General features: G+C 46.1%; 1 protein-coding gene across 6 annotated transcripts in view; it reads right to left on the bottom strand.

Moving 5' to 3' along the window:
• Nucleotides 1-997: 997 nt before the first annotated feature.
• ELP2 (elongator acetyltransferase complex subunit 2) overlaps nt 998-23,384 on the bottom strand; it is a 1,268,509-nt gene continuing 1,246,122 nt past the window's right edge. For all 6 annotated transcript variants that reach the window (XM_086965323.1, XM_086965328.1, XM_086965324.1 and 3 more), the window contains exon 23: nt 998-2,637. In XM_086965323.1, the coding sequence (XP_086821449.1) occupies nt 2,481-2,637 (157 nt within the window). In that variant the 3' untranslated portion in view covers nt 998-2,480. The remainder of the gene's footprint in view (nt 2,638-23,384) is intronic.

Raw genomic sequence — 23,384 nt, 5'->3', positions numbered from 1 at the left:
CCACAGTGAGATCTAAGAGAATCAGTGCGGCCGTGCCACCACGGTCTAACAGTTGGCGCAGGTGTTCTGTAACTCCTAGCAGGGAGACTTCTGTGCTGTGATCAGCAAGTATATCCTGCCTGGGAGGGGTGAAGGGCAATTTGGGTTTCAACATATGTAGAGAGTTGAGTGTTAACATGTTTTTTAGAAATTTCAGACAGAGTGGGCAGTAATGAGATGATTCTGTAATTTGCCCAGTTAGAAGGGTCTAAGTGGGTCTTTTTCAGCAGAGGGAGTACCATGGCGTGTTTCCAGACTTTAGGTAGGTGATACTTGTGTGCTATAGAAAATGGCTCTTATTTTAGCATCTAGTGCACTAATCATAATTTCTTGGAGAAAATCAATAGCGAAAAAAGCTTTCTATCGAAGGCGGTTAATAGGATTCCAGTAGAATATCAGAATTTTTCAAGTGGGGAAATCACCTTGGAACACACCACAACTCCTAAAATTAGTGAAGTGCTACTAATAAATGATGTATATTGTGATTAAAATATGTTATTGCCCTTTGTATATGCTCCTTTTCTGACCCTCAAAACCAGGCATTCCCAACAAAGCATTGCAATAGGACAGAAATGACAAAGCCTTACCACTGAATAAAATAACAGACATGCACATGCTTTTTATTACCTTCCACCTACACAGTACCAGTAAAGTCATACCATATAACAAATAATTTTGTGAATTTCATCCCAAAATGTAAAAGTTTAAAGTCCAGTAGCATTAGCCAAACGTCTGCCAGGTAGACATTGATCTGGATAAAGTATGGCCCTCAGCTTTGCCTCTGCCCTTTTTGCTCTACCCCGGTCCATAACTAACTGGGAGAGCCCTCACATCTGGATAATTACTTAAATAGATCACCAAGGTTTCACAAACAGATTAGATGTGAATTTACTGCAAAGCAAAATACATGTTTTGGTTAACAGGGATACCCAATGAAGATCTGCGTAATTCCACAATATTTTAAATGGGACACATTTTTTATTTTACGGCAAACATATCCAAGGCCTGTTTCAACTAGATTAGGACTACATGTTTACATATTTCGTAATGACCACAAGTGTTTTCGCACAGTGAGATTGCTGGATCAGATAAAAAAAATGCCGATCATTTCATGAATGATTCATCTAGCATTTCTACTGTAGCTGACCAATTTCGCTTTATAATATTCTTTATTATTTTACCTAATGATGCTGGATAATACAGACATATCTCTGACATACGTTACCAGCTGACTCCATGTCATCAGGATTACATATTACTCTCTCGTTTTTAATTCCACAGACAACTGTGGTCTGTAACTTTAGTTCAGTTGATTTAATTGAGGTTAACCAGGACTACAATTACCAGAATGTATTGGCTGTGCAACAGAAACTCTGTTCTGGAAAACAGGGCCTATGATGAGATGGTATCATCTGGTAACCATATAGTTACTGCCCTTAGTGCACCAGACTTGTGATAAACTTGATATACCCAGCATCGGAATTCATTCCAGTCCACAATAATTTTACGTTGCATACTCATTCACACCTGGGTCAAGTTTTCTCATTGCAAAATGTAAACAATGTAGGAGGAAATGAATGTCTTTATTATGCCCTTGTGAGAAATATCTTTATTTAAACTTGCAATACCACAATTATATTTGTAACAACAAAAGTTTGAAAAAGATCATGTCCCAATCCCCTAAAATGAGGATTCCAAGATTGAAGTTTGTAAAGAATACGGTTCCAATTGAACATAGCCTTACAAACATATTTAAGCAAAGCATGCATTTCGGCAATGCTGATGTCTTGATTGTCGCTAGTGGCCTTCCTCTACAGCCCATGAAAATACGAGTTTAGAGATACCAAGAATTGTAGGCAAGAAGCCACTTGCAATTGTATTTTGCCATTTTTATGAAATCCTTCATCTCTATAGAGTCAGCAGACCCATGATGACGATTTTACACACTTGTTTTTCAAACTCATATCATGGTAAATGCAGGCCTGTTGTCCCCATGGATGGGTGGACAACACATGAAATTCATACAACAGTAAAGAAATAATGTGTAAGCTGAGACTGGCTAAGGTCTCACTTTTAGGACCATGATACAGAGATCTAAGCAAGATACAGTCATGTTACAGCTTTCCGGAATATTTCCAATTACACATGCAGTATTACGAAAAGGTTCTACGTTGTGGTCTTGGTCATAACACAGTTCCATGCTATAGGCCTTTCATGGTGGCAGGGCCTTTAAAAACAGCAACTAGGTGGAACTAGAGCCTTTCATTTCCATATGTCAAAAGCAGCATCGTGTAGAGACTACATTATATCCTGGCACAGCCCAATGATGGAAGCAATTACCAAAACAGAAGAGTTTTGCTAGACACGAGACCCTGCTGTATCAAAATGAAAGGTGTAGAAAAGGGGAAATAGTCAATATTTGAACTGCACTGTAGTGGGTTTTAGATGGTATTCCTATTGACACAAAATATCTTCAGGCAGTTGTCTGCTCCACAGCTAGCCAACTGAAGCCACTCGTCGCTTTCCTGGGTGTCAGATCCAGCCTTCCCAATGCGACCTCTCCAGCTCAGCTGCTTGACGGCAAGGGTGTGACTCTGGCTGCAAAAGAGGTAAGTGTAAAACTTATAAGGAATATAAGGAACTAAATCCGAAAAATATAGCGAAATATAAAAAAACTCAGCTTGAATTTAGAGGTAAATGTCACCATGAATCTATTTAGCAACATCTTTCCTGGTGCTGCCAAAACTGGGTGAAAGAGACTTCTCACAATCAGCAAGGATCACACAAGCCGAAGGAGAGGGATATGATAAAGATTTACTGATCAAAATTAAAATATAATGTATATTTTCGCCTATCGTACGAGTTACTTACCTTCGGTAACAATGTATCTGGTAGAGACAATTCTAGCTGCAAATTCTTTAACGTAGAATATCCCCAGGCGTGAGACTGGATCCAGAAAACTTTTTTGCCACAGCACCCCTGTGCGCCAGGGGGACGGCACCACTTGACTCTGCCCTGACGTCCTCCGTGTCCGTGACGTCAGTGAGGATACATAAGTCCAACCCCGGCGCGCCTACGTCAATTTTATTCGGAGAACTTTTCTGCGCCACAACGCGGCGCCATCACCAACAAAACTGTGAGAATACTGGAACAGTGTGCGAAAAACCCCGCTAACAGAAAGGAAAGAAACAAATGGTGAGGAACAGCACCTTCCAGAGTAGAGCCAGGTACTAAGGCACCAAGATCTGGAATAAAAGAACAGGGCACCGCTACTGGAAACCAATTCTGCAAACAAATACAACAGCTTCCCTGGGGCAGAAGCATGTGCAAAATACACAGCAGACCAAGAAGACTGCAGCCACCGCCCGGAACAGAAGGGGCACCAAGGTCAGAACAGAGAGCAATGACCATTCAACCTCAGACAACACCAGCAGGGGACTATTTTTATCCACACTATGTGTGGGAGGGTATACTCAGACGTGAGTCCCTAGCTCATTGCACCATCAGGATTCAAGCAAGTTGGGCCGACGACGGCTGAAATGCCAGAAACCGGTCCCCGGTAGCTTGTCTCCTTCCCAGTATAAGAATTGGCTTGGTAGTTTGGTTTGCCCTGTTCCCATCATGCACTGGGACAGGAACAGACTAATTTGCATATAGCCAGGTTCTGAAGCTGGGATGGTGCAGTGAGCTAAAAAACGGTGATGGATCAAGCCCTGATCTCTTGACTGGGTAGGAGTATTCTGCATCATTCAGAAACTCTGTCCATCACCTTTTCCAAAATTGATTTTATCCACACTATGTGTGGGAGGGTATACTCAGACGTGAGTCCCTAGCTCATTGCACCATCAGGATTCAAGCAAGCCGGGCCGACGACGGCTGAAATGCCAGAAACCGGTCCCCGGTAGCTTGTCTCCTTCCCAGTATAAGAATTGGCTTGGTAGTTTGGTTTGCCCTGTTCCCATCATGCACTGGGACAGGAACAGACTAATTTGCATATAGCCAGGTTCTGAAGCTGGGATGGTGCAGTGAGCTAAAAAACGGTGATGGATCAAGCCCTGATCTCTTGACTGGGTAGGAGTATTCTGCATCATTCAGAAACTCTGTCCATCACCTTTTCCAAAATTGATTTTATCCACACTATGTGTGGGAGGGTATACTCAGACGTGAGTCCCTAGCTCATTGCACCATCAGGATTCAAGCAAGCCGGGCCGACGACGGCTGAAATGCCAGAAACCGGTCCCCGGTAGCTTGTCTCCTTCCCAGTATAAGAATTGGCTTGGTAGTTTGGTTTGCCCTGTTCCCATCATGCACTGGGACAGGAACAGACTAATTTGCATATAGCCAGGTTCTGAAGCTGGGATGGTGCAGTGAGCTAAAAAACGGTGATGGATCAAGCCCTGATCTCTTGACTGGGTAGGAGTATTCTGCATCATTCAGAAACTCTGTCCATCACCTTTTCCAAAATTGGGGCGGGGTTGAAGCCAGAACAGCGAACTAGCAGCGCCGAAAAGGCGCCGGCTCGGCTACAGATGGGGCAGCCGCCTGTGCCCAGGACCGAGGGGGATTCCGAAAAGCACCCCTAGTCCCTGCCTCCACTCGTGACTCCACCGGAGCTTGGGAGGAAGGCTCCTGGGGCCGAAGGAGCGCTGGCTCGGCCTCTGGTGAGGCAGCTGCCTGCTCAGAGGACCGAGTCAGACTCGGGGAAAAGCCCTGTGTCACGGCGGTCTCTTGCAACGCCACAGGGAGCCCCGTAGGGATTTGTGGTGAGGCAGAGACGCCAGGTGCCGAAGAGGGGAGCCCCGAAGGACCGCACCTCAACACCACCACTCTCCTACGACCTGGAGCCGAAAATTCTGGCGCCGGAGCCACCGGCGACTCCGCAGAAGGCCCTGCACAAGGCAAGGGATCCGCGTCTCAGGAGGTGGAGGAAGGGCCAAAGAAGCCTGCAGCGCCATCACGTAGGCTGTCATTTGGGCCCTAGTAGCTTCTGCACCGGGAAACGGCAGGTAGGAAGGCAACAGGCGGGGGCGCATGTCCTGGGGGGAGCAGGCACCCACCGCGAAAGGAAGACAGGGCCTCTGAGATAAACTGAAGGACCTACCAGCCGGCGAGCCACGTCTTTGGGGCCGCGGCGAAAGACAATGTCGCAGAGAAAACCGGCGGTTCCTTGCTCCGAGGTGGGAGACGGATGTTGGGATGACACCAACCTGGATAAGCACGCTAACAGCAACTTCATCGGTGCTCCCGCCGTGACTTAGGCTTAAGGTGCTGGCAGGCGTAGCAGCTCTCCGAGTCGTGGTGCGCACCAAGGCACCACATGCAAATTGGGTGAGGGTCCGTCGCCGACATGGGACACGCACAGGAGGTACACGTCTTGAAGCCCAAAGGCATTCGCACACTGTTCCCTTTAACACCAAATCGTGTAAAAGAATAGAAGGCTCGAAAACAGGCAAGGACACAATCCGGATCCATGTTGCATGCAGAAAAGAGAAAAAACTGACGTAGGCGCGCCGAGGTGGGACTTATGTATCTTTGCTGATGTCACAGACGCGGAAGACGTTAGGGCGGAGTCACATGGTGCAGTCCCCCCGGCGTGCAGGGATGCTGTGGCAAAAAAGTTTTCCGGATCTAGTCTCACGCCTGGGGATAATTCTATGTTAAGGAATCTGCGGCTAGTAGTCTCTATCAGATATTAATTTCAATTGCAACTCAGTTTGCAATTTAAGCTTTCAAAGCATTGGTAGGTTACAGATCTTAATAAATAATAATTGTATGATCATTTATTTAACTGAGTCTACAATGTTGGTCTCCAATGATAAATACATAACATTTGTTGTTTTAGCACTAGGACCCCTGATATACTGGGAAATGTCAATGAACACGGGAGTGCCTAACTGCAGTTTGGAGATGTAAAGGCCTTTCAAACTAATACAATTGTTTACCTACCTTGATGCATCTGATAGGTATCACCTATCAGCCCTTTCTAACTTGTTTATGCAAATATGCTTTCGGATTTGGAGAATTGTAATCCTTTATAAAGCAGGTACTATCTGTTGTGTATCATACATATAAAGTAAAAAAACGGTTTTAGGCCAAACAATAAAACAGCACTCTAAAACAAATCAGAAGAATTGTTAACATTGACCTCATGTGAATACTTGTCTATATCTTTGACTTATAACAACTTGATACTCCTATATTTGAAAGAACAGTTACCAGCTCTCAGTTCTTCACAGTGGATGCACCACGATACTTTCTCCCAAGTTGAGCACATTGGTCAGGTGATGAACACAGGTGGCAAGTTATCCGGTATTACGGTTATTGGATCTTTTGGCCACAGCCACAATCTAACCTAGTCTGTGCCCGAAGTCCTACTCTTTGAACTGTAACTGGTCCTGGATCTGTCCTAGCTCTAGATGGGTGCACCAAGAGAGCACTTAATAGTAGAAGAGGAATACTGCGATTGTCATGGTTGGTGGGGGCAGGATACTGTTTTGCAGTGAACCTAATCTGGCCAGGGCTTTTTACTCCAGTTACATGAGTGGAAGAATGCAGCCCTATTCCAGGATATTTGCACTGCTAATGGTGAACTTTGAATTCTAGAGTAACACAGGCTTGTGAGTACCATTTTGGAAGTGCAAAACAATAAAGTCCGAGGATCTAGGAACGCCACCTACAACTATGGTGGCATGCGTGCCAACAGTGCAAAAGAAACTTACCCTACACAGGAAGTCCTAACTTAAAGGACAGTATCCCATCACTCACTGAAGTGACATGGTTCATCATCTGAGATCTCCTCCTGGCTGTAACTCCTAGTACAGCCGAGGGCTACGACCCCCTCACTGTGAGGGAGGAGCTCTGGGATGTTTTTTGATGTTATCCCTAACTAAGATCTACTAAAACCCAAGATGAAGAGCTGTTGGTGTTGCATGTAAGTGATGAGTGCAGTGCAAACTAATCTGGAAAAGGCAAAAGTGAGCTAAAACTAACTATTAAGAGAAAAAAGACTTTTAAAATGCAGTTTTAACGTAATAACTGCAACTGTGGTCTACATGTTTCGGCTATTATGACCTAACAAGTGTCTAACCTTCTTCAGGACCTAGATGTTATGTGCTACTGAGTCATGTGTACTCAAAAAAAGTGAGAGGTGTATCCAAAAAATAAATAAATGGAACTAATACAACCTACACCATGGTGTACTAGTCAACCTGTGTAGAAAAAGATGAACAACATCAGTTAATCATATGTCAGTGAAAATTACGCGTAAGTCAGTTAATATCACTAACTATTACGATGTCCAGTGGAAACTTACCCGTGAATTACCAGTAAGGAACATCACCACACCTGGCAGCAGCTCAGGACGTGAGGCACCGTTCTGAACAGAACAGAGTATGAAACAGTGAAAATATCAGATCCAGTTAAGTGATCTGTTTATATCAACAAACTGTGACTAATAGAAAGGTTTTGTTGGAAAAAACAGTAAAATAACCTAGAAAGCACAATACTGATGATGTCAAGAAAATTAGTTAAAAAAGTTATTACTCATACACTTACAAAGTGTATGAGTGATAACTGAACGCTGCCAACCGACACATCAGCTAGCATACGATATTGGTATTCCTTATCAAATGTCTCATGGACAGAAAAGTGGAAACTTGTGAAACCCCGCTGCCTTCGATAATAAGGTTGTAAGACATATGGGCGGCTCAAATGTAGAAAGCACTGGAAAAAGCTAGCACGTAGCATGTTAGCGCAATTACTAGCCTGTACGGCTGGAAGTCAATAATGAGGGTAGTTGTGAACCCCCCAAGCTGCTGCTTGCGATAAAAATATAGTTATTGAGGGCCGCATAAATCACAGAGGAGATTTGATTTTGCGCGTCACTAATAGAGCAGATAAAGTGCAAGACCGTTATTGTCTCCTCATACTGTGCCTCTTAACCGAAAATTAGTTAGCAGTACAAGCTGCGCCAATTACAGTTAAGGGCAGAGGCGCAGCGCATAGTGCATAACGCAGAACATGTACTGCAGGTATATAAGTTTATAAACTCCAGAGAATGAGATGGCTTACCTCTCCGTCGGAAACCCTGGTCTTCGCAAAGCTGCAACCGGAGGCACTGTGTCAGAATCCTGCCTTCCATGTTATTTAATTGGAGTTCTGATTTCCCCATGGAAGCTCTGGAAATGACGTCTCTGAGCTCATGTGGAAACTGGGTAATGTAGTTGATTGCAGGACGAACTGACGATCTCATGATTCATTTGTTAAATCACTGCACCATATAAACACAGGTAATAGGGCTCAACGATTCTATTGATTTGTCAAAGCGATCAAAATGCAAAATATAGCATTAAAAGAGCTTGTTGGATGATCATTTGTATAGCTGGATTCTACACCATGGTACAATAAAGTTACAGGTGATTGAATGAGCACATGGAATGTGCCACACAGTTGCTACGAATATATGCATATAGCAAAGGGCTAAGCATGGGGGCAATGCAAAGAGCCAGTGTCATTTATACTCTGAAAAACGCATATTTAGGATCATAACATGTTGAGAATTCATCATGGTTCTATTAGAAGATGGTTATAAATGCCAAAGGAATTTTTTAACTCTGTTGCGTAGTTAGATGTGTCCAGAGAACATATTCAATGAACTTATCTCGACGGTAGATGTAATAACCCTGTTTAGGCGAGATCAATGTAACCTTTTAGTAACAAGAGCTGAAAGAGTGTGATTAGTTACCTCGTGGAAGAAGGCAAGACTGAAGGCTGGATTACTAACAACGAAGCTATTTTCCTGACCACCACGTATCTGGTAGAGGGGCTAGCCTCTCAACAAATGTAAGTACGGATTACAAGAGCTGTCCCTGTAGTGCTTACAGGCTGAGGCTAGAACAATCCAGGACCTCATCGAGACCGACCAGAGAAGCACGGACAGAACTCTGCCTAGGAGCACCTAATATTCGATGCACATTGTGCTCGCTGACGCCCTATGCAGGGCTTCTGAACAACAGTACTGTAACACGCCCAGCACCCACTGACTGCAGACTGCTGCCTGCTCGCGCGCTGCCTTTAAAGGAATTATTTAACACACACTATAGTGCACTGCACCCATAAAGAACTCTGACTAGAGACTCACTTACTTCACCATAAAACATACGAGGGCATGCTGACGGGAGACTCCAAATAACGAGAATTCGGTTTTCACCCGAGGCTCCTTGGTGACTGAGTCCAGGCAGTGACAGAGTCCTGTTGGCCGCGCTGCAACGTCACTTCAACTCCCTGACCAGGTACTGTTGTCACCCCGCCGCTGCCAGTGACATTTCACTCGGGGGTAATGGTCACTGAAACTGAATCCCCGCCGGTGACCTCTCTGGGCTGGCCAATAACGCGGTTTTAATTTGCGGCACCCAGCTACGCGCGAAGATAGCAGTACAGCACGCCACGACGGCGGGGACTCCTGACTCCCACTCGATTTAATTGGCCTGCCGCTTCAGCCTCACAGTGTGTGCACGCTTACACTACTTCCTCCGGACGTGGCGCAGACTGACGGCAAGACCTGACCAAGTTAGTGTCACATCCAGATTAAAGCCTATGGCTGTCTCAGGCAGTTACAGCATCATGCTGAGGGAGGCCCCCTCCAACCAGTAATTGACTGCAACTATGTGTTACAAACGGCAGGAAATTACAGCGCCAGCACCGAGGATTCGATTGTAACAGTTACATTGTAGCGGCTTAGTGTGCATCCGCGCTCTTACTCAGCACGCAGCGGAGAACAGCCATGATTAACTATTTATGAACTAGAGGAGCTGCTGGCACTGGCTGCAGGCAGCACTTCTCTCGGAGTCGGGAGCAGCTGGAGCCGTGCACAGGCGCCGCCGGTGGCACGAGCTTGGGAGTCGGCAAAATGCGTGACGATGCATTTCAGTGTGGTGATGCGGAACACCGCACTGAAATGCGTGAGTGTCACACCCGATGCGTGATACTTGGCAGGCATGACCACTTTTTCAGCTCTTGTTACTAAAAGGTTACTTCGATCTTGCCTAAACAGGGTTATTACATCTACCGTCGAGATATGTTCATTCTATAAATCCTCTGGACACATCCGACTATACGCAACAGCGTTAAAAAATTCCTTAGACATTTATAACTATCTTCTAAAAGAACCACAATGAATTCTCAACATGTTACGATCCTAAATATGTGTTTTTCAGAATATAAATGACACTGGCTCTTTGCATTGCCCCCTTACTTAGCCATTTGCTACATGCATATATTCATTGCAGCTGTGTGGCACATTCCATGTGCTCATTCAATCACCAGATACTTTATTGTACTATGGTGTAAAATGCAGCTATATATATGATCATCCAACAAGCTCTATTAATTCTTTATTTTGCATTTTGATCACTTTGACAAATCGATATCTATGGATATCAGTAGAATTGTTGACCCTTTTACCTGTGTATATATGCTGCTGTGATTTAACTAATGAATCATGAGATCGTCAGTATCGTCCTGCAATCAACTACATTACCCAATTTCCCCATGAGCTCAGTGACGTCATTTCTGGAGAGTCCATGGGGAAATTGGAACTCCAATTGAATAAAATGGAAGGCAGGATTCTGACACGGTGCCTCCGGTTGCAGCGGGGTACCGAAGGAGAGGTAAGCCCTCTCATTCTTGGGAGTTTATAAACTTATAGACCTGCAGGACATGTTCTGCTTTATGCGCTGCACCTCTGCCCTTTACTGTAATTGGCGCCGCTTGTACTGCTAACTACTTTTCTTTTAAGAGGCACTGTATGAGGAGACAATAACAGTCTTGTCAAGTCAAGTCAAGTCAAGTCGAGATTTATATAGCGCGCTACATACCCATAGGGTCTCAAGGCGCTTGAAGAAGGAGGGGGGGGGGGGAGTTACTTGTCGAATATCCAAGTTTTAAGTTGCTTTCTGAATGCTAGGTGGTTCTGAGTAAGGCGGAGGTGAGTGGGAAGAGAGTTCCAGGTTTTAGCTGCCAGGTAGGGGAAGGATCTACCTCCCATGGTGGCTTTGTTGATGCGAGGTACAGTGGCAAGGGCTTGGTTGGAGGATCGTAGCTGACGGGAGGGGGTGTAGAAAGACAGTCGTGTGTTGAGGCATTCGGGTCCAAGTTCGTAAAGTGCTTTGTGTGCGTGGGTTAAGAGGCGGAAAGTGATCCTCTTATTTACGGGGAGCCAGTGGAGGTTTTTCAGGTGACCAGAGATGTGTTCTTTACGCGGGATGTCTAGTATGAGCCTGGCTGAAGCGTTCTGGATGCGTTGGAGTTTTTTCTGGAGTTTTGCGGAGGTGCCGGCGTATAGGGTGTTTCCATAGTCCAGGCGGCTCGTGACCAGTGCGTGGGTGACCGTTTTTCTAGTTTCGGTGGGGATCCAGTGAAATGTTTTTTTGAGCATGCGAAGAATGTTGAAGCAAGATAATGAGACGGCGTTGACTTGTCTGGTCATCGAGAGTGAGGAGTCCAGGATGACGCCCAGGTTCCGTGCGTGGTCCGTCGGGATGGGTGCTTTTCCAAGGGCCTCTGGCCACCAAGAGTCATCCCAGGCGGAGGGGGAGGTGCCTAAGATGAGGACTTCTGTTTTGTCTGAGTCAAGTTTCAGACGGCTGTGCTTCATCCACTCGGCAACTTCTTTCATTCCTTCGTGTAAGTTGTTTTTGGCGGTGTTAGGGTCTTTGGTGAGTGAGAGGATCAGTTGAGTGTCGTCAGCGTAGGAGATGATGTTGAGGTTGTGTTGGCGAGCGATAGTTGCAAGGGGGCTCATGTACACGTTGAAGAGGGTGGGGCTGAGTGACGATCCTTGCGGCACGCCGCAGATGACTTCCGAGGCCTCTGACTTGAATGGAGGGAGCCGGACTCTCTGAGTTCTTCCGGTGAGGAACGAGGTGATCCATTCCAGTGCTTTTCCTTGGATTCCGATGTTTCTGAGGCGCTGTAGCAGGGTGCTATGGCAGACTGTGTCGAAGGCTGCAGAGAGGTCAAGGAGGATGAGGGCGACTGTGTCTCCATTGTCCAATAGAGTTCGGATGTCGTCAGTTGCAGCGATGAGTGCGGTCTCAGTGCTGTGTTTGGCTCGGAATCCGGACTGTGAGGGGTCGAGGGATTTGATGCTTTCGAGGAAGGTGGCAAGCTGGTTGTTGACCGCTTTCTCGATGACTTTGGCCGGGAAAGGAAGAAGCGAGATGGGGCGGTAGTTTTTGAGTTCGGTGGGGTCCGCTGTGGGTTTTTTCAGAAGGGCGGTGAGTTCTGCGTGTTTCCAGCTTTCCGGGAAGGTGGCGGTGTTGAGGGAGCAGTTGATGACATCTCGGAGGTGTGGAGCTACGATGGAGTCTACTTTGTTGAAGATGTGGTGAGGGCATGGGTCAGTTGGGGATCCTGAGTGGATGGAGTTCATCAGGCGGATGGTGTCCTCAGTGGAGATTGGGTTCCAGTCGTTAAGGGTGTTCAAGGGGGGTGAAGGTCCTGCAGTAGGTTGAGTGGGTTGGTCTCCGGGTCGGTTGTCGAAGCTGTTGTGGATGTCTGCGATTTTGTTGTGGAAGAACGAAGCTAGGGAGTTGCAGAGGGCTTGAGAGGGGGTGATATTTGGAGTTGGCTGATGGGTTGGTAAATTCTTTGACGATGTTGAATAATTCCTTGCTGTTGTGGGCGTTGTTATCTAGTCGGTCTTTGAAAGCGGCTTTCTTGGCAGACCGGATTAGTTGGTGGTGTATGCGGGTGGCGTTTTTGAAGGCGTCCTTGGTGCTGGTGTTTGGGTCTTTTTTCCAGGCCTTCTCGAGGGAGCGACAGAGTTTCTTGGATTTCTTAAGATCATCGTTGAACCAGGGGGCGTGTTTGCTGCCTAGTTTGATTTGACGTTTTTTTAATGGTGCTAGGATGTCGGCGCTGTTGGATAGCCATTGGGTGAAGTTAATGGCTGCTTGGTCGGGGTATGAAGAGTGGACAGGAGGATATAGAAGGAGAGATGAGGAGATCTGGTCGATGGTGAGTTTGTTCCAATTTCTACGCAGGGTGGGTTGAGGGTGGTTGTGGATTGTGGTCTTATTGTAGGTAAAGTGAACGCATCTGTGGTCCGTCCAGTGAGGAGCTGTGGTGTGGCTGAATGAGACATGTTTGCTGGAGGTGAAGATAGGGTCAAGTGTGTGACCTGCAATGTGGGTGGGGGAAGTGACAAGTTGTTTGAGTCCGAGGTTGGCGAGGTTGTCCAGAAGGGTGGTGGCGCTGTTGTCATTGTTCTTTTCCAGGTGAAAATTGAGGTCTCCCAATAGGATGTAGTCCTCGGAGGGGAGGGCGTGTGGGGTGACAAAGTCAGTGATGGCGTCACTGAATTGTGCACGGGGTCCTGGAGGCCGGTAGAGGAGGGTGCCTCGGAGTGTGGTCTTGGGGTCGGTGTGGATCTGGAAGTGGAGGTGTTCGGCGCTGGCAAGGTTGACGTCTGAGCTGGTTGAGATGCGGATGGAGTTCTTATGGACGATAGCGATGCCTCCTCCTGTTTGGTCGGTGCGGTCCTTGCGGATGATCTTGTATCCTTCCGGGATGGCAATGGTGATGTCTGGGGCTGAAGAGGCATTCATCCATGTTTCTGTTAGGAAGGCGACGTCCGGAGAGATGGTGTCTAGTAGGTTCCAAAGGTCGATGGCGTGTCTGTGGACTGAGCGGGTGTTGAGCAGGATGCAATTTAGGTGGTTGTGTCAGGTCTCTGTATGGCGTTGGTGGATGAGGAGTTGGTTTTGGTGCCGTCGAACTTGCAGGAGTTGCATGAGAAGGGTCCATGGGTGTGTCCAGGGGCGGCTTGGACGCAGTTGGGGGAGCGGCCGGGGTTAAGGGCTAGGAGGGAGGTTGCATCGTAAGTAATGCGGGAGGGGTGGGAGGGACGGGGGCCAGGGGGTCTGGCGCTGGGCGCGGGCTTGGCGCGGACGGGCGTAGACGGGCTTACCTTTGGCGCACCTTCGGCGTGGCCGCAGCGCGTGGACGCTGCGCGTTGGGACATCTGTACTTAAATGGTTAGTGGGGGGGCGGAGCATGGGCGGGTCGTCTGGGAGGCGCTCTCTCGGGACAGGCAGGGATCGAGGGGGAGCGAGTGGGAGCGACCGCAGACCAGAAGATCCAGACGGTCACAGGGTCAGAGGGGGACGGGTCATCCAGAGCAGTCCTAGTGTGTGGGCGGGTCGGCTGGGAGGCGGGAGCGGGGAGGAGACACGGGGCCCAGGTAAACAGACAACAACAGCAAGATGGCGGTGGGGTATCCCAGTACAAAGCAGGGGCACAGTCGCCGGTCAAAAAGCCAAAAACACTGCACGAGCGCTGCTTAATTAATTTATTAAATTACCGTAATGCGGCAGCAAAGAGCAATGAACAATGGACAGGTATGCCAATAAACTGCACGAGCGCTGATGAATTAATTAAATTATCGTAATGCTGCACTAAATCGTAAAGAATGATAGGCAGTCTAAATATCGATACCAGGCGCTCCAGGCGCTATGCTGTTGTAGAGGCGCTCTCTCGGGACAGGCAGGGATCGAGGGGGAGCGAGTGGGAGCGACCGCAGACCAGAAGATCCAGACGGTCAGAGGGGGACGGGTCATCCAGAGCAGTCCTAGTGTGTGGGCGGGTCGGCTGGGAGGCGGGAGCGGGGAGGAGACACGGGGCCCAGGTAAACAGACAACAACAGCAAGATGGCGGTGGGGTATCCCAGTACAAAGCAGGGGCACAGTCGCCGGTCAAAAAGCCAAAAACACTGCACGAGCGCTGCTTAATTAATTAATTAAATTACCGTAATGCGGCAGCAAAGAGCAATGAACAATGGACAGGTATGCCAATAAACTGCACGAGCGCTGATGAATTAATTAAATTATCGTAATGCTGCACTAAATCGTAAAGAATGATAGGCAGTCTAAATATCGATACCAGGCGCTCCAGGCGCTATGCTGTTGTAGAGGCGCTCTCTCGGGACAGGCAGGGATCGAGGGGGAGCGAGTGGGAGCGACCACAGACCAGAAGATCCAGACGTTATCTGCTCTATTAGTGACACGCAATGTCTCCTCTGTGATTTAAGCTGCCCTCAATAACTATATTTTTATCGCAAGCAGCAGCGTGGGGGGTTCAACAACTACCCTCATTATTGACTTCCGGCCGTACAAGCTAGTAATTGCACCAACATGCCATGCGCTAGCTTTTTCCAGTGCCTTCTACATTTGAGCCGCCCATATGTCTTATAACCTTATCATTGAAGGCAGCGGGGTGGTTTTTACAAGTTACCGCTTTTCTGTCCATGAGACATTTGATAAGGAATACCAATATCGTTTGCTAGCTGATGTGTCGGTTGGCAGCGTTCAGTTATCACTCATACACTTTTTAAGGTTAAACCGTTTCATTAACATTGCATCAGCTAATGGTGTCACCGGTATCCTCTGATCATCATTGATCAGGTTTTTCCAATCATGCTGAAACAAAGACGTGTGGAAGGCATTTTTTGGGGCTAGTAAAGAATGAGATCTCTAATTATTACCCCATTGTATGCATGTAGATATGGTCTATGTCTTTCTATGATCATTTTTGACTTAGGCTACTGGCGAAAGACATACACATTGCAGTTGAACTATGAGTTCCATTTATTTTAAACTCATTTTCTTGACATCATCAGTATTGTGCTTGTAGTTTCCTTTCTAGGTTATTTTACTTTTTTTCTAACAAAACCTTTCTATTAGTCACAGTTTGTTGATACAAACTGATCACTTAACTGGATCTGATATTTTCAGTGATTCATACTCTGTTCTTTTCAGAACGGTGCCTCACATCCTGAGCTGCTGCCAGGTGAGGTGATGTTCCTTACTCGTAATTCATGGGTACGTGTCCAATGGACATCGTAATAGTTAGTGATATTAACTGACTTACGCGTAATTTTCACTGACATATGATTAATTAATGTCCTTCATCTTTTTCTACTCAGGTTGACTAGTACACCATGAGCCGCCATCAGAGATATTGTGTGGTGTAGGTTGTATTGGTTCCATTAATTTATTTTTTGGATACACCTCATTTTTCTTGAGTACACATGACGCAGTAGTACATTAGGTCATGACAGCCGAAACATGTAGACCACAGTTGCAGTTATTATGTTAAAACTGCATTTTGCACTGTGTTTAATCCTAACATCAAGAGACAACCATTAAAAGTCTTTTTTCTCTTAATAGTTAGTTTTATCTCACTTTTCACTTTTCCACATTAGTTTGCACTGCGCTCATCACTTACATACAACACCAACAGCTCTTCATCTTGGGTTGTAGTAGCCCTTAGTTAGGGATAACATCCTAAAAATATCCCAGAGCTCCTCCCTCGCGGTGAGGGATAGATGGGATTCTGTCCTTTAAGTCAGGACTTCCTGTGTAGGTTAAGTTTCTGGTGCACTACTGGCACACATGCCACCATGGTTGTAGGTGGCATGCCTTAGAGCTCTGACTTTATTGTTTTGTTTATGTAGATTGGGGATATAGTATGTGCTGTTCTTTAAATTTCCCTCTGACCCTCCCATCCTGGTTTGTATTCTTACCATTTTGGAAGCCCTTGGCCTGTTTAGGTGCACAAAATGGAGGTGAGTTTGCTTTTCCAAATAGCGGGAGAGTATTGCCGACTTTCCCTCAGATTAGAACCCAGAGATTGAAGAGGAGTGAGAGAAAACAGGCTACCCCTGATACATTCGATTAGGTCCATTTTGACACGGACGGCTGCTAATTAGCCTTCCAAAACCTGGCATTTGGTGGACGGCAGTGTGAAAAGTCTTTTAGAAAGGGAGTAACTGTGTATCTCTTCCTGATCACTGTCAGGGGTGGCTGTTATGAGTCAGGTGCAGACTGCTCACACCTCTTTGAGCTTCTGTTGAGTTCTTCCAGCTTGAAGATGACTCTGGTATGAAAAGCATCACTTAAGATAAAGCCTGCAGGCACTAGTTACAAAGGTAAACTGAGCAGATTTACATGTGTAAGTTTCTCTTACACTTTTGAGTAACTTTATTATGTTTGGCTAGTTAACATTTACAAGTCTATATTTACTCAAAAATGTAGGCCTACATGTGAACATCCCCAAAAAAGAAAGTAGAGTCAGTAAAAAAACTCTCCAACTGCAAAGTGACTTCAAGACCATATTTGACATTCAGCACACTTGGCAGAGACGCCCACAATTGGGTCATAAACCTATGGTAATGTAGGAGCAAATTTTTTAAAGTGTATTAAAGGTAAAAACAAAATTAGGTTTTATTCATTGTTAATGTCAATGAATTATAACAAGTAATTAAAAAATAGGACAAATTAAAAAATGCTACTGCACTGTTAAACTAATTTTGAATAAAATATGCATTTAAGTACATTAAACTAAAATTATTTGTTAAAGATTTATTTTTAAAAATGCACGTACAGTGCTTTTTTATATTTTCTATCTCTTATAAGTTACTAAAATTTATGTATAGAATTATTATTTTAAATAAATGTTACATTTACTGATAAATTAAAAAACTTTAATTATAATATTTTTAAAGTAAAATAATATGGATTTATAATTCATATATATTTTTTCACAAACTACATTTATATATATTTGTTGAAAAGGTAAACAAAATTAATTTGAATTGGCACTATTTCCTATAGGGTGCTTGCTTCAGTCCCAACCTCGATTATTTTCTACAGGAGGGTATCGCAGCAGTACCAGTGACTGGCCATATATGGTGCTGGATTTAGTCCAGGTCTGAGCTGGAGTACATTTACAACTGTTTTGAGTCTTTCTGGTAGTAGTAAAAATAGATGTGTAGTTTGAGAATACCAATGGGCCTACTCTTTTGTGGGTAGGTGCATATTCCTCCTTAAACCCCTCCCAACTCCTCCCTTAATCCACCTTCATCTTCCCTACACACCTACCATTTATTAATAAAACATTTCAGAACCATTTTCCAAGCCAGTCCCCCATTCCTCCCACATTTACTACTAAAATGTACACCAAGCTGTATGGAGGTCTCCACAGTGGAGATAGGAGATAAGAGAGGCGGAGGCGTAGACCTCCGCATATAGGTTAGTGAACAGCATTTTGCAGTAAATTAGTAGTACCCACAGTGGAGATAGGAGATAAGAGAGGCGGAGGCGTAGACCTCCGCATATAGGTTAGTGAACAGCATTTTGCAGTAAATTAGTAGTACTGTTACAGTACTACTAAATGTACTACAGAATGCAGTTTGAAATTAGGTCCTTGTGTCTGGCAGACAGCCTGAGAAGGACACATACAAAGAGACCCAACCCGGTTCTGAAAGGGAAGAAAGATATTCCACATCCTTTGTCTGCCACCCCTGTATAAGTGTAGGAGCTGTTGACCCAATTGGTGCTCCATTTCAGAGTTCTGTCTCACCATAACGGGGTGTTCCTTACAGCATTCAGAAAACTACTGCAAAACCCTGGTGTCTGCCTGACAGCTAGCATATCAGAGATGAGGGAACAACAACTGGAATCTGATCTGGAGAAAGAGCAGCATATCTTGTCCCAGAAACCAAAAGAGTCTTAACTGAGCGAGTGGAAATAAGAAAGACAATTCTGGCTGTCTGTTGGTGTGGACAGAAGTGGTTAAACCTGGTGCTGTGGTCTGTCCATCAGAGATCCACAACCCATATGACAGGTGGACTATAGTTTGGTAGTCCCGAGTAGTGGCCGCTGTCAACCCTGGCATTGCAGCTATGCATGTGTGAAGTGTACCCAATTGGTCTGCCCGACTAAAGCTGGGATTGATGTTACCTCGTGGCACCTGCTATTATACCAAAAGATTGAACTTTGCAAGAGTATTGCACTATGTGCACTGTGTCTGAGCAGTCCATGCCACCCCAGAAGAAGCAGTCTGCAAGCTAAAGTGCCCACCCCAGGATTCTCCACCAACCAGCCTGAGTGGCATGCCTGATACTAATCTAAGATCTGCTGAATGGACTATGCCGATCTGAAGCACAAAGCAGCAGCTCCAATACACTCTGAGCTGAAATACTGTCTGGCTGTTTTGGGGCTAGGCACCAATGCACCCGATTAGACGTGGCTGCTATTCCCAAAGGCACCTTGATGACGTTAAGTGGCCACTAGAGCCCTGCACCTAGAAAAGAAGCCTGCCAGATCACTTGATCCCAGGGAGACTCCAGCATGACTGCCATTGTGACTCACCATAATGGAATAATGGGACATAGTGAGACCGCAAAGCATGTCTGCCTCCAACACCACTCGAGACCAGAAGAGGGTCACTGGCATAAGCCAGTCACTCCTACTGCTATCTTCAGGTTCTTGCAGTGAATTTATTGCCCACTCTGCCCAAGCAGTTCTGCTGCGTGACCTGACCTGACCCAGAACAACTCAATGAAGCAGAAGGCATATTGTGGCCCACTGCAACCCAAAGGAGCAGAGGAGAGACTGACTGAAGCTAGACAAATACTGAATGGTAACAGGAAGGGGGAAGGTTGTACCTTCACTACCGCATAGGATGGGCCACCTTGAAGAATTTTGGACATGCCCCCATACATCCAGTAACTGGGGAATTTTTGTGTGGAATATATAATAAAGTCAGTCAGTCAGCATGGAATCAGAGCTCCTGTCATGCAGTTCTCAAATATGTCCAGCAAGCACTGAGGATTAAAAGGGATATGAATGTTATGACTTCGCCAGCCTTTTAGTCTTACTTTTTAGGTCTCCTTGGCATAATGTGTATAATGTTTTTAAGTGGAGTGCTTATCTGATGTAATGGTTTGCCATATATGAGCTGTTTTTTTAAAATAATGTTATTATCACAGACCTGGCACCTGATGGTGTCAGGTCTGTTTTAACCTAGCGCTACCTTCTTTTTAAAAATGCTACCTAAGCAAGCACTGCCACGCATTTTATACTTTTGACTCCTAAGAACAGCTAGCACCTTTTACTCCCGCTTTGAATCGGCGCACTCGCCTCAGTCCACCGCAGGGCTCCTACCCTGATTGTTGTGGAGGGTGTTGTGCGCAGGACTTCGACCTAATTGCTCGCAGCTGGCGGGGCTCGGTGGAGGCGGACTCGGACGGTCACATGACCTAGAGCTTCCGTCTACTTGATGCCTGCCATTCCTCATGCGCAGCGGATGGTGTCAGGTCTGTTTTAACCTAGCGCTACCTTCTTTTTAAAAATACTACCTAAGCAAGCACTGCCACGCATTATAAACTTTGACTCCTAAGAACAGCTAGCACCTTTCCCTCCCGCTTTGAAGCGGCGCACTCACCTCGGTCCACCGCAGGGCTCCTATCCTGATTGTTGTGGAGGGTATTGTGCGCGGCACTTCGACCTAATTGCTCGCAGCTGGCGGGGCTCGGTGGAGGCGGGCTCGGACGGTCACATGACCTAGAGCTTCCCTATACTTAATGCAAATGCTATTCCGCATGTGCCACAGGCAAGCCCATCTGCACCCGTCCGCACCCGAACAGGGCCTGGGGCCACGACCCCTGCACAAAAACTCTTAAAACAATTTTTTTTTCTGCCGACCAGCTCCACGCTCTTTGCCCCTGAGCCAAGCAAGGCTTACCTGGCTCCCAATAGACAGGGTAAACACCCCACTATGCCCCAACTGCAAATTTTCCCTTGACTACCCACAACCGTGCATCCCTCCCCTGCCGGGGACGATGCTGAACCCCTTATTATCAACCCAGTCCACAAACAACTTCACCTTCCTTAGTCTTAACTGCCGCTCATTACCCAAGCAAAAAAGGGACATCTATGATCTTCTGACAGACAAACCCGACGCCTTATTCCTCATAGAGAACTGGCTCCATGAAAGCGCTAGTCCCAACGTCGCTGTAGCCTTACCTCCCAACTACGCTATTGTCAGGATGGATAGACGCCCTTTAACTCTGGCTCTACTCCCAGAGCCGAATATCTTCTTGATCCTATCTTCTTTAACCTCTCTAATATTCACTGCACTCCTGCAGTGCCTTTAGATTGGTCGGATCATTTCCTATCTAAATTCAGCTTCACTCCCTCTCTCGCTCCTACCCTTCCCAGTTCGTCCCCTAAAATTCCTAAAAGAGATTGGAAAAAACTAGATACAAGCGCCCTTAATCAGCTCCTATGCTCCAATCCACCCTCAGCTCATTCCAGTATTGAAACACTATCAGGAGATGCTCTCTGGTGCCATAAATGCCTGCCTCCCCCTCACTCAGAAAAAGCCTAAAAAGCATCGAAATCCGGCTCCTTGGTTCAGCAAATCCTTAAAAGCTGAGAAATCTAAATGTAAGCGCCTAGAACGGAGATGGAGGACAGACTACTCTCCCGACTCCAAAGAAGCCTACAAGAAGGCAAAAAAACTCTACCACAATCTATGCACTACTGCTAGGGCCAGCGTTGTCTCTAAAACTATTTCTGAGGCGACTAATTGTTCCAAAACGCTCTTCGGACTGGTGAAAGAGCTGGGTGGCTCCGAGACCACTGCAAAACCATCGTCCCTTAACAGCAGTCAGTGCGAAGAGCTCGCACAATTCTTCCCGAATAAATTTGAAACAATCTACCTGGATATAGCCAACTCACACTCCAATTGGACCCCGCAACCACACACTACCACATCTCGAACCACTACCTGCCCTTCTACAACCAACTCTCCTCAGATTAACTCCCACATGGATTCTGTGCCACTTCTCAACCTGGACTCCCTGAAAAACATCTTAGGGAAATTAAAATCTGGCTTGCCCAAGGACCCTTTTCCCATCCCAATATTAAAACAACATCTATCCCTGATTCTAAATACCCTAAACTCTTCCCTGCTAGAATCCACAGTCCCTGCTCATTGGAAACACACTATGGTGACACCTCTCCTGAAAAAGCCTTCAGTGGACCCAAGCGATGTGTCCAACTATCGCCCAATTTCTCTTCTGCCAGCTTTCTCCAAGATTCTTGAGAGACACATTCACTTTCACCTCTCCCAGTTTATTGAATCCAATCAAATTCTCCATCCCTCTCAGTCCGGCTTCAGAACTGGATTCTCCACCGAAACTACATTACTGGGAGTCACAGAGAACCTGCGCCAACATCTTGATAGAGGAGACACAGCTGCACTCATACTGCTCGACCTCAGCGCAGCGTTCAATACGATCTCACACACCATACTTATCAATACACTAAGTTCACTGTGCATTCATGGCCCAGCACTGAAATGGATCTCCTCATTCCTTGCCCACCGTACATTTCAAATTTTCTCTACCACGTCCAATTCCAACTTTCACTCTTCACCATATGGGGTACCCCAGGGCTCGGTGCTCAGTCCTTTGTATTTTAACTTGTATGTCAGGCCTCTGGCTTACATTGCCGAACAAGCCGGTCTAACCCTATTCACTTACGCAGATGATTCCCAGATCACCTTTTCCCTTTCAAACAGTGATCTTCACCTCCCTTCTTCAATCAGGTTTAGGGAAAATCGCTACTTGGATGAATGACAACCTCCTAATACTAAATGGTGGTAAGACGGATGTTCTGATTCTTGGGAAAAAGAAAGAACTATGGACCCAGTCACACTGGCCTGCTGAGATGGGCCCCCTCCCTCGGCCCTCCAGACACGTCCGTAATTTGGGAATTACTATTGATGAGGCCTTGACGATGCACCAGCAGGAAGTCAAGGTATCAGTGGTCTGCTTTACAATCTTGCGTTGGCTTAGGAAAATCATCTGGATGTTGCCAAATGATAGCCAAAAATCTGTAGTCCATGCCCTTATAACATCCCGGCTGGACTACGGAAATGTCCCTTACTTGGGCGCTAACAAGGCAGTGACTAGACGACTGCAATTGGTTCAAAATTCTGCCGCAAGACTATTATGGAAACCTCACAAAACCGCCCACATCTCCGGACATCTTCGCGACCTACATTGGCTCAGGGTAGAGAGGAGAATCAAATTCAAAACCCTGAGCTACATGTTCAAAATCAAAATGGGCACTGCCCCACAATACCTACAATCCCTTGTACGTCCCTATACTCCCTCTCTCCACCTCCGATCTACATCTCACGGAAACTTTACTGTACCCAGAATCAAAATCGCCAGGATGGGTGGCAGATCTTTCTCATACCTAGGCCCCACACTGTGGAACTCTCTCACTACTGACATCCGCAAAGAAACCATCTACACACGCTTTCGCAGAGCTCTGAAGACCTGGCTATTCAACCAATAACTTTGTCTATCTATATTATCTAAGGTTACCAGTACTCTGCCCGTCCAGCGCCAGGAAACCCTTTTTGGGTAGCTATCACACTCTACAAGCTCAATAAATAAAAAAATAAAATAAATAAAATTGCCCGTATGT

This window comes from Lissotriton vulgaris, chromosome 4_1 (genome assembly GCF_964263255.1).
Source record: "Lissotriton vulgaris chromosome 4_1, aLisVul1.2, whole genome shotgun sequence".
NCBI lineage: Eukaryota > Metazoa > Chordata > Amphibia > Caudata > Salamandridae > Lissotriton > Lissotriton vulgaris.
This window is presented reverse-complemented; position numbering and strand designations above follow the sequence as displayed.